The 17,402-nt window shown below is 35.4% G+C and overlaps 1 protein-coding gene across 1 annotated transcript in view; it reads left to right on the top strand.

The window, feature by feature from the left end:
- LOC138694037 (zinc finger and SCAN domain-containing protein 2-like) overlaps positions 1–8,911 on the top strand; it is a 51,854-nt gene extending 42,943 nt beyond the window's left edge. Inside the window, exon 5 of the mRNA XM_069817728.1 lies at positions 897–8,911. Within this exon, the coding sequence (XP_069673829.1) occupies positions 897–1,069 (173 nt within the window). The 3' untranslated portion in view covers positions 1,070–8,911. The remainder of the gene's footprint in view (positions 1–896) is intronic.
- The last annotated feature ends 8,491 nt before the right edge of the window (positions 8,912–17,402 follow it).

The following is a 17,402-nucleotide window of genomic DNA, read 5'->3' as shown; positions in this document are numbered from 1 at the left end:
TTATTGGCGTTTTCTTTCAATGCTGAACATTAATTTTTTATTTAGTATAGAATTTTCACTGATTGAATGGATGCATTTGATGCCATATTTATTCACACATATCTCAGATGTAATATATTAGTGTAAAATATTAATGGATGTTAGAATTAAGGGCTAAGGAACTGCAGACTATAAGAATATGTAACAATGACAACAGTAACAAAGGACGGAGTTGAATCTATTCATAACAAGTAAGATAACTGTAAACTTCAAGATTCAGCAATGGTTCAGAGAAAGGGTGAGTTAGCCAAAGTCAGAATAGATGATAATACCAACAGTTTTGCATGCTTATTGCTGCCTTCTTTCCCCTTTCCCCAATAGATACATGAAGAAAGCTATAACAAGAGCTCTGATGTGCAAAATGAATTAATATAACATCCAGGATCGTAATATTAAGCCACCGGCGTGCTCAGTCGGTTAAGGCACTTTCCTGCAAGTCTGATATTGCGTTCGGGCACAGGTTCGATCCCTGCTTGAGCTGATTACCTGGTTGGGGTTTTTTCCGAGGTTTTCTCCAACTGTAATGTGAATGCAAGGTAATCTATGGCGAATCCACTGCCTCATCCCGCCAAATATCATCTCGCTATCACCAATCTCATCGACGCTAAATAACCTAATAGTTGATACAGCAACTGAAATTTTAAAAATCGTAATATTATATAGTGACATCCTTCAACAATATGCTGTGTCCGACAATTTTTAAAGCACTTAATTTCCTAGGTAAATGCAAGTTTCAAGGAAGAAGTATATTGCACGCATATCTCTTGCTTCCACAAAAGAACTTACATCCATTCTTTTGTAGTCATCCCATCTGTGCTGTAGAATTCACTCCAGATTTGTCTTCCTTTTTCGTTCAGGATTGTCACTGCCTCTGCGACTGCCAGAGTCGAAGGTATCTGTAGCTGGATCCGTAGTTCCTCTAAGTAGAAGGGTTTCATTAATAGCACGCATGCCAGTCTTGATGGAGTGTATTTTGACATGCACAGGACTCTCTTTAGGTACGTTGCCTTCACTCTTTCTATGGTGTTGAGATTGGTTCTTTTCAGGTGTTCTTTTAGGAAATGCTATCTGTTTAGAACCTGACTCTGACACTGATCTAGCCAGCTTTGACATTGATGTGATTACTATCAACTCTTAATAAAACTAGTCAAACCTTCACACAATGAAAGCCAATATAACTATAAACCCTATTGCAACAATAAATTTGATTGATTCCAGCATACAAGTATGGTATTTTCTAATTTTTTTCAGTATGTTTTATCTATCATTACAACAATGGTGAAATTTTGGAGAAAATCCAAATAAAACTATGAAAATATTATAATATTTATTTTTTAATTTACTTCATATTCATATTGAGTATTTCACTTTTCACTCTCTCAAAAATGTTTTCTGTTATTTCATCTATCCTCTTTCATACTTAGTTGACCAATCTTGGCATATTGTGCAAGGAGTGTCTTATAACAGAACTCTACCTGCTTCAAGGGTGCTTGACCCTTAACAGGATTTGCCTTTATGGTTCTTACCATTGGCGCCTTTCACATTCGAGTATTACTTGTTGATGATGGCAGGTTTAGCACAAAAACAAATCAGTTTGGAGACTAAATCAGCTGCATTTAGTGATTTAGATAGGGGATTGAAACAGACTGAAGTGGCTAAATGGTATGGGTTTGCACAATCAACACTTGCAACATTAATAAAGAAATGCAAGGAAATAGAAGACAGTGTCGCAAGTGGTAAAATTAATCCTGAACATAAGCGTTTAAAAACTGCGGCAGCAGAAGGTGTTGACATTACTACGTAGAAGTGATTTAATATCTCTAGTATATCACTGAAGCATCTGATAGTACTTGAAGCAGTAAGAAGCACATTTGTTGCTAAAAACCATAAAACCAAAAAACAGGGTGCAATTACCGTTTTTTTAAATATGCTTCAATGTTAAATGTTATTTTATAGCATGTAATGTTGTTTTATATTTATTTTTACTATATTCTCTATTAGAACATCAAGGTGCTTAAAATTTCATAACCTCTTAATACAACAATAACTCTCATATAACAATACAATTTTTATAATCCCTAGTCAGTAGTATTAATAGAGAACTACTACTACTACTACTACTACTACTACTACTAATAATAATAATAATAATAATTAATAATAATAATAATAACAATAACAATAAAGGATATAATATGAAACAACAGCCATCTTGAATATTAATTGTTTGTTTTACTTGCTGCTTGGAAGGAAGGAAAAATTCTGCTTTTCTAAAAATGTTATTGATAAATAATTATCCTAATTCTGGGATTCTTCCTGTCTTGGTGAAGTAAAAAATTCCCCAGGGGACATAGCATACGATTTCTGGTCAATTCTGTCAAATTTTGGGTGTTTTGGAACTCTACCCACACTGAATTTGACATCCAGTCTTAGAAAATAGCATTACGTGGCCCCGAAACATTGGATGTTTATGTAGTTATTACACTATGCACGAACCCAAGATTTCGCACCACATAGAACTGCTTGAAAGCCATAATTCATATTATAATGTAAAATGTCTGCATGTATATTCATTGATTTCATTTTGCATATGTAATTGGGCTCTTTATCCTGACTGAAAGGAGGTCTATTTTATACTTGTACAGATATCACAAACTTAATGTAAAATTATAATGGCTTAACTCACCCTTGTTTCTGAATTTCATTTGAGCAAAAACTGACCAAAGATATGTAAATACTGTGATACTTGTAAGAATCTGCACTATATTTTCGAGATCTCTACATCTCGAGATGAATTCCTCTGAATAATTATATAATAGTTAAGTTTATGATTCTTAAATTGTGTCAAGCATGTGACAAGATCAAAGGGATATCTCAAATTACAGGTGAAGAATAAATAAAAACTTTAAATGAGGACTCTTTTTACATGTTGGTTCCAGTAGAAAGACTTGGAAAGTCTAAAATAAATTTATTTCCATCCAGAAATCGTAAACAAGATGTAAAACCACACGTGAATTATACATTGTTGTTGATACAATTATTATATTAAAAAATCTGTTTGTTAAAGAGTAGAGGCTGGATCACAATAAATCAAGAACAAAAACGAGAATGAGAATGAAAACGGAAATATTGTTAAAATATATGTATTTAAATGTGAGCATTCACAATTAACTATTGTGAATGCTCACATTCAAATACATTTATTTTAACCTTATTTCTGTTCTCGTTCTCGTCATTTCCATTCCCGGTTTATTGTGAACTAGCTGTAAGTGTATTCAATTAAACCTAATTGACAATTAACCACTAGCGGATGGTGGGTTTGAAAGTTGAGGAGGCCAAGACGTGAATGATGAGAATATAAAAATATAAGGCCTGTGATGTACCTCATTACCAAGAGCAGAATTTATAGATTTTAAGAAATTAAAATTAGGTTTTCCAATTTATGTTTTAGGATTTTAAATCTTATGTTTAGGAATTTATATGATTTTACAGGGAAAAAATAAAAATTAACAACATACTGTTAATATATTACAATGGCTTGGTAAAGATTGCCACTCTTTGGGACACTTTAAGTCCTAACCTACGAATTAGGTCTTTTTAGGTCATATTACATATTACATAAAACGAATAAGAAAAACAATATTTCGAGAGTAACGAGATAGCAACAAAATTGATTCGAACCTAAGAATCCGGGGCTTGCTGATTACTATTACGTAGTCTAATTTTACAGAAAATTAACTGGACATTCCTCTTTCTTCGCAAGCCGATCAAATAGGTCACAACATACTGAATAACTGCTACTACAAGAAGCTAGAGACAAATCTGCATTTGTTTCTAAACTCTCGATATATTTAAAATAATGTATAAGTAAATACATCTCGTAACACAAAAGAATAAAATGACAAGAACACCCGCAAACAAGAGAAAACTAACAACACGTCACTCAATTTTCTAAAACCTGAAGAGAGAAAAAGAGAGAGCTTCCCAATACAGCCGAAACCGGCCGTAACTATAAGCAGTACAGTTGTCAGCGGTGGGTAGGACGTCTCGAAATTGGCTCCCTTCGCGCATTCTAGTCAAGTTTAAACACTCCGCTAACCAGCTATCTTATTGGTTGAACTGCTGTTGTCATGGTTACCGGGGAGTAGCGTCATGTAGCCGACTCCTCTCTCCCGTTCTCGCATAGACACTGCAGGCTGCTAGATGTCGACTATACAGGTTACAGCACTATCTGTTATTTTTCAGTACGAATTATTTGTACTATCTACAGTATAGCGAGCAGGCATCGCCAACTGAATGTGGTCGACTTTACGTAACTTACATCTTAGTCGTAGTGAATAGTAAAATTAATATAAAAGGAAAAATGTTCATCATTTGTTGTAACTTGTCTGTGATCTTAATTCAGCTGAAATTATTACTATCATATTGTGTTCTGGTAAAATATTAGGGGAGGCTCGGCCTCCTTTGCCTCCCCTGAAAATCCGCCGCTGCAATTAACTATTGTGAATGCTCACATTTAAATACTTTTATTTTAACATTATTTCCGTTCTCGTTTCTGTTCCTGGTTTATTGTGAACCAGCCTTAAGTGTATTCGGTTAAACCTAGACCTCTCAACAAAAATATTTTTTCTAGAACAGTCATTGCAGTTTTCTCAAGTGGTTTAATTATAAGGCATATAATTAGAGTGAATTGCTGAAATTGCAAAATGGAACTTAAAGAATGGAAGGATTACAGGAAAGTATAGACTCAGAAATGGAACAGTGAGGGAAAACCTGAAAGTAAAACTTTTAATTGAAAGAGGCTTGGACTTTTTCTATTGCTGATGAGTATAGGAATTGAAGACACTGTTGCAAAAATTGGATAGCTCCACTGGCGCCAACTTATATGGGCCCATGGGGCCCAAGCCCATCTAATAATTTATCGTATTATTATTATTATTATTATTATTATTATTATTATTATTATTATTTGTTATCGTGATACGTGGTGGACTGGCTGAAATCAGTAAAAAATTCAAAAATAGTAAGGATGCATTGCTGGTGTGTACTTCATTCGTCACTCTTACCAGTCCTACCACTAATCAGTACCATATTGACCTAAGAATAATACTAAAGAGTTCAATATTTAGAAGTTGATTGTGTCGAATTTATAGTGCGGAAAAGTGCAGTTAGGATAAACGTATTTGCAACACACTACATAATGGTGAGACAACGTTATTATTTAAAAAAGAAGTGAAGTCCCCAAATTTAAAAAAAGTTTACATAATTACAATGTTCTATTTAATTACTAGAACTGGGTAATCGTGCATAAGATAATGCTGAGATGATTTTGTATATAATTACAGTTACTAATATGGGGAAGGAGTTTTATTTGGTAGTAAAAATTGGTATGATATTTACAAAAAAATGCAATAGAGTATTACCTACAAGTAAATAAAACATAAACCCTGAACTTTATATTAATCTCATACATTTCAAAATCGTTCTCAGATCTCAGTTTTATTAATTTTAGCATTCTGTGTTATATCTGTTGTTATATACTACCTGTAATTACATCAATATTATGAAAATTTATATCCTGATACATGGAGGGGAGGATATATGACAATGTTTTGTGAATTTTTAACTGAAGTGTTTGAGCCAACCCAAAGTTTTTCAAAAGTTGGCGCCACTGGGTAGCTCCACTGGGTAACTTTTCAGGAGAAACAAAAAGCTGACTGTGGAAGGATGTAATATTTTAACCAAAATTTTTGCATTAGCTTGAGGTAGTTCAGCAAGAAACACAATTTTCTCACGATGTGTTTTAATTTTTTCATTTGCACAGTTGTGTCACAATCACAATAAAACTGTTGGAGCTGCCTCCTTTTTGCACTGGAGAGTAGTTATTTGATGATACAGTTGGATGGTACGTATTTTGTTGCTACTTCTTTTAAATAATTGATTAAATGGCGATCTTACTCGTGTTAATTGTGTAAGCATGTGCGGCTTACAGGTGTTTCGGTGCTTTTTCACACCATCCTCAGAGCCTACTAGATCTCGGCGTCATCTCGAACTTTGCTGCCTGTTTTGTGGGTGCGTTTGATTGTTGAAAAGTGTTGAAATGTGGAGATCTAGTAGGCTCTGAGGATGATGTGAAGAAGCACCGAAACAGCTGTAAGCCGCACATGCTTACACAATTAACACGAGTAAGATCGCCATTTAATCAGTTATTTATATTCAAGTGTTAAAAGTAGTGTACGAAAAATTCAACATGGATACTTCTTTTACTTGAAGGTGCTTTGGTCACTTAAGTGGTAGAGATCCAGAATAACGATGCAATTCTTCATTAGATAAGGTCAGTCTAACATCATGTTTTGTAGAACATAATGTTGCTTTACAGAAGCATTGGCAAAAGAATATCATTCTTGTGTACTCCAGTACACAATATGAGGATAAAGCAAACTTGTGTTTCCTCTTGTTGACCACAGTCTTCTTAAATAATGAACTGAAATGGCTATAAAGTTAAGATCATTTCTTGGGTTTTGGAGCTACCTCTTTCTTGCTCTAAATGAAAGTTGGAGGCAAAAGTTTTTCTCATTCTCTTCATTACGAAAGCATGAAGCTACCTCCTTTTGCACCAGCTGAAGCATTTTATATATACCGATCTTAACCTGCAATCTGACAGAAAATGGAATTGCCGGTACCCCCTTTTTGCACAAGTGTCTTCAATTTTCGATATTTCAGAGGTTAGCTGTACCTTAATCATCAAGTAAAAGGAGGAGAAGAGACGAGTATGGCGCTCTTTGGGATTATTATGAATAGCTAAGTACACTTGACTGACCTTTAATATCATTCATTACCGGTATTTTAAGAAAATGGTGATGTGGATCATAGCCACCAGCATAGCTCAAACATTAGCACATTTGCTTGCTGATCCAAGACTTGTTCTCTTGCATGGATTTGATTCTCACTTGGGCTGATTACCTAGTTTGGTGTTTTCCGAGATCAAGTAATCCTATGACAAATTTTCGGCCTCATCTCACCAGGTATAGGTCTTGCAAGTACGGATTACCGACATAAGGAATGCGAATCAAACACTGTGATAAGAAAGAGTGGGCGAGAGGAAAGGTCACGAGATAACTTGAATGATATTCAAGAGTACATTTGGAAGAGAAATAACATCGATAGAATCAGTCTTGCATTGTGATAGTTACATTACGACTTTAGTTTGTTCCATTGCATGTGAATACGTGTATTGTATCGCACGGTATCATTATTTCATTCGTAAACATATGTTGCACGTTTAATTTGCTTCGAATTTTTCTCTTGCTACGTTCTTTATTTCCATAGCGATGTCCTCATTTGTTCATCTTCTTGGAAGAGACAGTACTTCCATCGGCTCTCTCCTCTCCCCCCTCGGTGTGCCTACATACACACGTTAAAATAGATAGCAACGCCACCATTGGTTTTCAGTAATTGTTTCTTGCGCGAGCTATACCATCTCGCTATCACCAATCTCATCGATGCCAAATAACCTAGTAGTTGATACAATGTTGTTAAATAACTAATTACAGTCAACTTGGGATATAGTGAACCTCTGCGGACTTGCATATTTCGTTCACTATATCCGAAGTGTCTCTCCCCTAACCTTAAATGACAGAAATTAATGAAATTGTGAACAAGAAAATAAAATATTTCATTTTTGTGGAATGGATTACACATCGCCATCATCATCTCATCGTAGGTGCAGTGTAGACCAGCCTCCTGTGGTGCACCCTGGGCAAAAACTCTGTTGGTAAATTGTCTGTACAATTGACTTCATGTGGGTGAATAACGAACAGCCAAGTACTTGTCATTAGTAAAAAAGAACACTTTAATCTTGTATTCTAGTATCGGTAATTTAAAACTATACAACATTGGGTAATTTTCCCCTTCTTGCAGTCAATTGCATGTTGAGTTACATGCCCTTGCATTGCTTATGTTGCATTGGTTTCCTTTGAAGCTGGCAGAGCTCTCTTTGGAGTCTAGTTTACAAGATATATTGATATCTTACGAAAAATTTTGAACATGGCCTCAAAAGAAGTGCTTGGTTTAAAACTAATAAGCTCTTTACTTGAACTCGTTTTTACAAATGAAACAGTCTGAATTGATCATAATTATGGCTAAGACACATGCGACCAGTAAGCTGAGTTGTATGCAGTTGATTTTTTTTAAAGCATTTTATGAAAACGTATTGCGGAAGTGTGAAAGGTTTTATGTATGCTAACAGTCATTTCTGTGTTACCATATTGCACTGTTGCAAACAGTTTTCTGGGAACAGTCACGCTACTGTTGAAAACTGCCTTAATTCTTATTACGGACAAATTTTAGATGTATTGACAGTTTGTGGTGATATCTTCTTCCCAATTTGTATGCAGAAATACTTTTTTTTGTAGTGTAAGTACATAAGTTTTCAATTAGTAGATAAATCTCCTGTAAGAATTGAGATATCTCATTGATTCGTATCTGTTTTTTTGACAATTCCGTCATATATACATACAATACAGTAAACACATGCCATCATAACCAGTTCTTGAATTTGATAAGAGTATATTTATTTACTTATTTATTATTGCATAAACTGTTGAATGTTAAACACACTTGCTGTTAGAAGCAGTTCTGTTTAGTTACCCCATTTTTATAGCATGGGCCCTTATACAGCCCCGAAGATTAATACATTTTATACACTAAAACATGCATAAATGTTTGACAGATGAATAAGCCACGCAGAAACCTGGCTAACACTGCTTTCCTTTGCATCTGCAGTATAGTGCTGAAACTAAGTTTTGCTGTTGATATATAAGTAGATTGTAATTGTATACATTGTAATCTGTGAAATAAATTGTTTTGTTACTTTCTGTCTCTTATTCAGACCTTTAACCCTTAGATATCCATCCAGTCAACTTTTTTTTTCAGTGAACATCTCCAATTCTGTATTAATATGTTCTGTTTAGAGGATTGTTGAAGATGCATGTGTTAAAATGTATATTAGTATAAATCAGGAGTCAGCAATGTAGTACACACTGTGCCATGACCAAGGCCTGATTTACAATTTCAGAAGCTCAGAGCTTAATTTTCTTTGTGAGGCCCCTTCTTTTCATATATGATAACTAGATCCGACGGTAATTCGGAAGGCGGTTGTCTGCTAGCATTTGTGTCGAGAGAGACAGATAGAGAAAGCAAGGCATTGTACATTGCCACATCGTACTTCACGAGCACATGCAATACAAATAGCGCAGGAGAGAATTTAAATTATCAAAAGACAATAATGACCTTAGCCATTGATTACTGTAAGCATGACACCAAACATACCCTCTTTCCTTCACTAACAATATTCTTTGCACGGTTCTCAATCCCGCACCACATGCTTCTGCAGTCGGTTCTTGCATGTTGGCAATGTTGCTGCCAGCATCAAGATGGCCAGCAGCGTTCTGCTCGTTAACGTTTTTAAAATAATTATACACCTTAAACACTATTTTCCGCGCCTGCTTGTGTAATACTTGTCTTTTTACAGTCTCTTCTTCCATTTATTTACCTTACATACACACAGTAAATGTTAGTTTTACTTATTCAATGTATTGAAACACTCGCACGTGAACAAACGAACTCGGGAAGTGCTTGTTATAGACTGATTCTGATTGGTTCTACTGTACAAGCTTGTAACGTCACATACCAGAAATGCTACGGCGCATATAGAAGCTAACCGCCTTCTGAAATGCCATCTAGTCTAGGCCTATCTTATTTCAGTTAAGTTCTGTTACCTATTTTCTTTCACCATATATTTATTTCACAGAGGTTTTTATTAATTCTCTATTTTGAGAAGAGAGATTAAAAATAAAGTGGTCCCATAAGGTATCAGTGATTGTGTGTGACCACAAGACAGGTCAGAGCTGATTGCATTGGTTGTAGTACCTGAATGTCCACACCTGTGGAGTAACAGCGCGTCTAGCCGCGAAACCAGGTGGCCCGGGTTCGATTCCCGGTCGGGACAAGTTACCTGGTTGAGGATTTTTCCAGGGTGTTCCCTCAACCCAATATAAGCAAATGCTGGGTAACTTTCGGTGTTTGGACCCCGGACTCATTTCACTGGCATTATCACCTTCATCTCATTCAGACGCTAAATAACCTAAGCTGTTGATAAAGTGTCGTAAAATAACCTACCAAAAACAAAGTACCTGGATTGTCACTTGTTTCCTCTAGTGCAGTAGGCCTAATTCAGGAGTTTGAAAGCAATGTTCATTTTTCCTAAATTATGGCTTAGGCTTATACAAAGAAAAAAAATACCTTGGCTCTCCACAATTTAGTAGCTGTGGCGAATTGTTTGTTGTCTCTATATGCCAAAATCTTCATTAGTCCGTGTTAAAACTTTCTAAACTTTTTGAAACTGAAGGTCTCTGTGGGTAAAGGAGTTACCGCTAGTAACATTTGAACGAATATACTGTTTTTCCTGTTGTTGAATTTCATTCAGTAGCTCTCCGTTTTCTTTTAATGGTTCTTAACTGATATGGGCTTGAGAATTCCGTTTTTAATTACGGACATTCCAATAAAAACACTTTGACATTACCACTATATACCGATTAATGATCCTATGCCAACAAAAATTAGATAAGCTGCAAGGAACATAAGCACTAGGTGCTTGATTTACCACTCAATACAATGAAAAGTGACAATGTTGTTGACTTTAGCTGCTGAATTCATAATTAACCATTTAAATAGGCCTACTGTTACAATCTGAATAAAGTGTACATTGTAGCCTACTCTTACAAGTTGAACACATGGCAATCAACTTAAGACTCTAAACTTAAAACAATAAAGTGATTTTGTATGCGTTTTCTAACCTAATAATCCATTACGTAATTATTTATTTCCTCGATTCTGATTGTCAGTTGGCAGAGTTATTGTCTGTTTCATTTTTCATTAAAAAAAAGCTTGTTCCTGGATTATGAGGCCCTGAGCAGAGGCAGCATAGGCTCCTGCCTAAATCAGGCCCTGACCATGATGCTCTCTGGATAGATATTAGACGGCCACTTTGTATTTTGTAATTTATACAGTACTTACTTACTTACTGGCGTTTGAGGAACCCGGAGGTTTATTGCCGCCCTCACATAAGCCTGCCATCGGTCCCTATCCTGAGCAAGATTAATCCATTCTCTATCATCATATCTCACCTCCCTTAAATCCATTTTAATATTATCCTCCCATCTACGTCTCAGCCTCCCCAAAGATCTTTTTCCCTCCGGCCTCCCAACTAACACTATATGCATTTCTGGATTCGCCCATACGTGCTACATGCCCTGCCCATCTCAAACGTCTGGATTTAATATTCCTAATTATGTCAGGTGAAGAATACAATGCGTGCAGTTCTGTGTTGTGTAACTTTTTCCATTCTCCTGTAACTTCATCCCTCTTAGCCCCAAATATTTTCCTGAGAACCTTATTCTCAAACACCCTTAACCTATGTTCCTCTCTCAAAGTGAGAGTCCAAGTTTCACAACCATAAAGAACAATCGGTAATATAACTGTTTTATAAATTCTAACTTTCAGATTTTTTGACAGCAGACTGGATGATAAAAGCTTCTCAACCGAATAATAACAAGCATTTCCCATATTTATTCTGTGTTTAATTTCCACCCGAGTATCATTTATATTTGTTACTGTTGCTCCAAGATATTTGAACTAATCCACCTCTTCGAAAGATAAATTTTCAATTTTTTCCATTTCGTACAATATTCTCGTCACGAGACATAATCATATACTTTGTCTTTTCAGGATTTACTTCCAAACCTATCTCTTTACTTGCTTTCAGTAAAATCCCCGTGTTTTCCCTAATTGTTTGTGGATTTTCTCCTAACATATTCACGTCATCCACATATACAAGCAGCTGATGTAACCCGTTCAATTCCAAACCCTCTCTGTTATCCTGGACTTTCCTAATGGAATACTCTAGAGCAAAGTTAAAAAGTAAAGGTGATAGTGCATCTCCTTGCTTTAGCCCACAGTGAATTGGAAATGCATCTGACAGAAACTGACCTATACGGGCTCTGCTGTACGTTTCACTGAGACACATTTTAATTAATCGAACTAGTTTCTTGGGAATACCAAATTCAATACTGCTTGTTTGAGGCTTGAAAGTAATCCCAAAAATTATGATGCAGTATAAACCTAGAGGACATCGTCAACCAGGAAGACCTTTAAGAAGACTGCTAGATGGGGCCGAAACAGGTCTACAGAGGCCTAATTCGTGAAGGATGATGATGATGATGATGACCAAATTGAATAAGAATATCATATATTTATACAGTATATATAAAATTTGAACTGGTAATGGAAATTAAGACCAAACCATAAAGTCTCTAAGTATGTGTTATATAACTTAAAAGGATTTAATCTCAGGATTTGGAGAAAAATATTTTCTAAGAAACGTTAATTTTCCTACACCTCCTTGTTGAGTGTTAGAGAGGTTAGGATTCATTCCAGTTGAATATTGATTACTAATAAAGTACGGAAATTTTAAATGTGGAATGAATGAATGAATGAATGAATGAGGGGGGGAAATGGGAGGAGAAACTTCAAAAGGGTATACGTGAAAACGCATCCTTGCAAGAGAGTTCAGGATTGAGAAAAACTGAATATGTAAGCTCCAAGCCTGTTGGCCACTTGTCTCACTCATGTAAATATAGCATAAACAACACTATCTTATATTTCGTAGGAAAACCGAAACATTTGCAGTCCCAGGCACACTTTTTCAGGACAGGGGAACAGATATTAGTAGACTCCGGATTTTTATGTAATATCAAAGAGCAAAATATGTACATAAAAATGTAGTAAATATCGGGGAAATATGTAATATTAATAAAATATGTAATTTTAAATCATTATGTATCAATACATTAAATTCACAGAAATGTCGTAACAATATTAATGGTCAGTTGAAGTGGGAGGATGCAGCCTGGGAAGTCGATTTTCCATTTCCATTCCATTGTATAGCTTGCAAATATAACTTGTCTCTGTCACAATCTATGCCTTTTCTTGTGCCTTAAGATTTCCTAGAAAAATATTTTTGTGTCACACACATAATGGTACTTTGACTTGCCTAACACAAACCCCTCACTAATAGCCTACTTTCAATTTGTAACAAAGTTAAATGACCATCCCAGATTATGAGGAAGCATTAGTGCAAATGTATAGAGTTGAGACAGTCCGAACTACTGTTTTTTTTTTTTACTGCTGAAGAGTTGGAATCTCCAGTTTTATGTTTATGTTTATTTTTAGAACTATTGTCTTAAGCCAGCTTCAGAAATTGAAGTATTTTCTATAGTTGTGAACAGAACATAATGACGTCAGTTCCGAGCTCACCCTCTTTACCAGTATTGTGTACTATAGTGAGAACAAAGGCGACCCTCCAGGTGGTGGTATGGGACAAGGACGTTAAGATTTATCTCCAAGTAAGTATGAAAGAAAATTCAATACTTTACACTGAAAAATGAAACGAATTTAATACAAAAAATTAAAAACTCAATGACTGCCTAGATATGTACAAAAATGTTATTCTTTACGTAATAATATGTAATATTACTAAGAATATGTAAAAATATATAAAAATACGTAAAATTAAACTAAACAATAACCATATAAGAACCACAAATCGCCGACATTTGTCATTTTCAGTAATCTACAAATAAAGGAATGCAATATGTAATTACATAAAATCCGGGCTCTAGTTATGACCTTTATATTTTGTCTCTCTTACTTAATTGAATCGTGAATTGGAGAAATCCCACATTTCCATTTGAGTAAATTTTTAGGAGACACAAGCAGCTGATTATCTTCAGAAGCGTTTGGTATTTTGAATTTAGCGTTTTTTTTTTTTTTAAGCATAATAATAGGATGTGTGTTTGAATACATGAACTTGAATATTTTTATTTAGTATTTTCTGGAAAAACTGAATTGCCTGGATATATGGGGTTTCTGCAATTCATGATTGGTAACAGTTGAGACATTGACACGGGAAAGCATGTAAGTCACAGAAAATAAAAAATCCGGTTTTTCATGGATAAGATAGCACGAACCCACGCCAGTGGCATGGTAAAACCAGTATGTCGCTAGCAGAAACCGCTTAGTTTCAGCAGCTCATCAAAGATGGCGTTTTGTAACAGACTCACAAACGTTTTTTGCTTGTCCTGTAAAATTTCGTTTTTGTGACTTACAAGTTTTCCCAGATCAATGCCTCAATTATTTTATTCTTTTAAAACAATTTGTAGTTGAAGAAGGTGGAGAAGGACAATTTTTACATATTCTAAACTGTAAATATATATTTAAACCAAGAAATTGAAAAGGTACAAAACATACAAAGATAGAAAATTTATTTTCCCAAATTCCTTTAAACCACTCATTTTCAACCTCTTGCTATGACACACCACTGTGCTGCGAATGATCTGCTGATGTACCGCTAGAAAATGAAAATAGTGAAAGCTGTCGTAGCAGAATTGAAAAAATAAATGTGAAAAGGGTAGTAAAAAAGTGAGTCCACAAGCGTCAACTTTCAGGAAAGTGTAAATACAGTGTAGGTGTGCAAGCGGCATAGAAGAGAATGACTGACGTGCGGCCAGAGTTGGCAGATCAGTAAGTTAGAATATCGTACCAACCTTGAATTGAATTTGAATATAAGGGAGGGAGCATTACGATCCACCACTTCAGCCTTATTAGATCTACTGCTCTGACCCAAGCTAGGCACATTCTCAAACCCATCTTGGCAGACAAAACTTTGGTCTGCTTGATATTCAGATTCCCAGCAAGTAACTGCATTCATCCCTAGACCAGCCCCCTCCACGCATCGTCAGCCGGTGTTTGGGGAATACTATGGAACTATGACAGAATGGAGAAATGTGTCGTTGTTATCTAATGCTGGGCTTTGGCAACGAAGCCATTAGTGTTCTTGCTCTCCAATATTTTTCTGTGGTGGATCCATCAGGTAGAACTTCACAGGTTATGAGATGATCTTCAGTCATTTCTTCTTGTTTGTTGCATAGAGGGCAATTTGGATTTGTGTAAATTCCTATTTTATTCAAGTGTTTGGCCAAATAATCGTGTTCTGTAAGCAGTCTGAATTTTGCTACTGCAGATTTACGTGGGATTTCTGGAATAATTTCTGGGTTTTCTTATTAAAATGCTCCATTTTTTATCTTTGGCTTTGGTACATAGTGCTTGGTTTTGCTTGATTTTATATTTACTTTTAATTAGTCTTTTGATGGATGTAAAAGGTAGGCTTGTATTTGTATTCTGAATTAAATTGGATCCTTTTTTGGCAAGAAAGTCATCAGTTTCATTTCCAGCAATTCCACAATGTGCAGGTATCCATTGCAATTGAATTCTTTTCTGTAGTTTTTGAAGTTGTTGGATCATTTTGTGACATTCTTTAATTTGGATTGACATCATTTTATATGAATTTATTGCATATAATGCTGCTTTAGAATCAGAGAGAACGACAGCATTTTGAAATTTATCTATTCTGTACAGTAGGTGTTGGAGTGAGATATGAATAGCCATTATTTCTGCATCAAAATTTGTTGTATGATATCCTGCTGATTGATAATGAGAATAACGCACATGTAATTCCTGATCCTGAGTTGTTATCGATAGTAGACCCATCTGTGTAGATATTTAACCATTCTTCTGGTGGGTATCTATTGTTCACAGCTTCTAATGCTAGTGCTTTTAGTACAGGATGGAAGTTTCAGATTTTGTAACTGATTCTTCTAAATCTAGTTGAATGTTAATTGGTTCGAAGGTTAGAGGGTTTTCTCTGCTTAAAATGTTTTCTTTAGATTTAGGGAGATTCAATTCTGTTTTTATTTCCGTGACTTTGGAGAGGAAACTTGTTTGTGAATGGAGAAATGTTGACGAAATAATGTGGATGCCTAGTATGAGGAGATGAGAGAAACCCAAGAAAAACCCTACAGCAGCCTTATCCGCCAGAAGTGTTATTATGGACCAACCTTAGCCCTCCTGCTACCAAGGTTTATTACAACTTACTAATACCAAGGAGGATAATACAATTACCCCCATCAATATCATATACCGTAAAGTGGGGTGACTTTGAATGCCGAGGTGACTTTGGACAGTAATTTAGCGCCCTTGTAAATTAAATGCTGTACCCTATTTCGAAAAAACTGAACTAATTTATTGACAACTTAAACAGTTTTTTCGCAATTGGGTACAGAATTTAATTTAGAAAGGAGCTAAATTACTGTTCAAAGTCACCTCAGCGTTCAAAGTCACCCCACTTTACGGTACTAATCTTTGTTAAACATTTGGAATATTTAATAATTTGTGTATTATTGATTGTAGACCTCCACAAAGTGTAAAAATGTAAAATAATCGTCCTATTTAAAAAAAAAAAAAACACACAGAGCAGTTCAAAAGTTCCATTCCATACTGTTGAAAATGTACAACGAAATTAAAGAACTTTATATACTTACTTGCAAATGCTTTTAAGGAACCTGCAGGGTCACTGCCACCCTCACATAAGCCCGCCATCGGTCCCTATCCTGAGCAAGATTAATCCAGTCTCTATCATCATATCCCACCTCCCTCAAATCCATTTTAATATTATCCTCCCATCTACGTCTCGACCTCCTCAAAGGTCTTTTTCCCTCCAGTCTCCCAACTAACACTCTATATGCATTTCTGGATTCGCCCATACATGCTACATGCCCTGCCCATCTCAAACGTCTGGATTTAATGTTCCTAATTATGTCAGGTGAAGAATACAATATGTGCAGTTCTGCATTGTGTAACTTTCTCCATTCTCCTGTAACTTCATCCCTCTTAGCCCCAAATATTTTCCTAAGAACCTTCTCAAACACCCTTAATTTCTGTTCCTCTCTCAAAGTGAGAGTCCATGTTTCACGACCATACAGAACAACCGGTAATATAACTGTTTTATAAATTCTAACTTTCAGATTTTATGACAGCAGACTAGATGACGAAAGCTTCTCAACCAAATAATAACAGATATTTCCCATATTTATTCTGCGTTTAATTTCCTCCATAGTGTCATTTATATATGTTACTGTTGCTCCAAAATACTTTAATTTTTTTCCACCTTTTCGAAGGATAAATCTCCAATTTTTATATTTCCATTTCGTACAATATTCTGGTCACGAAATATAATCATATACTTTGTCTTTTCGGGATTTACTTCCAAACCTATCGCTTTACTTGCTTCAAGTAAAATTTCTGTGTTTTCCCTAATCATTAAAGAACTTTATATAGGCCTAATATGTTACTGGTGATACTATAATATAACATACTGGTATACAGTAAATTTAAACTTGTCTCCCATG

This window comes from Periplaneta americana, chromosome 2 (assembly GCF_040183065.1).
Source record: "Periplaneta americana isolate PAMFEO1 chromosome 2, P.americana_PAMFEO1_priV1, whole genome shotgun sequence".
NCBI classification, from domain to species: domain Eukaryota; kingdom Metazoa; phylum Arthropoda; class Insecta; order Blattodea; family Blattidae; genus Periplaneta; species Periplaneta americana.
The sequence above is the reverse complement of the archived record's forward strand: the minus strand, read 5'-3'. Positions and strand labels throughout refer to the sequence as shown.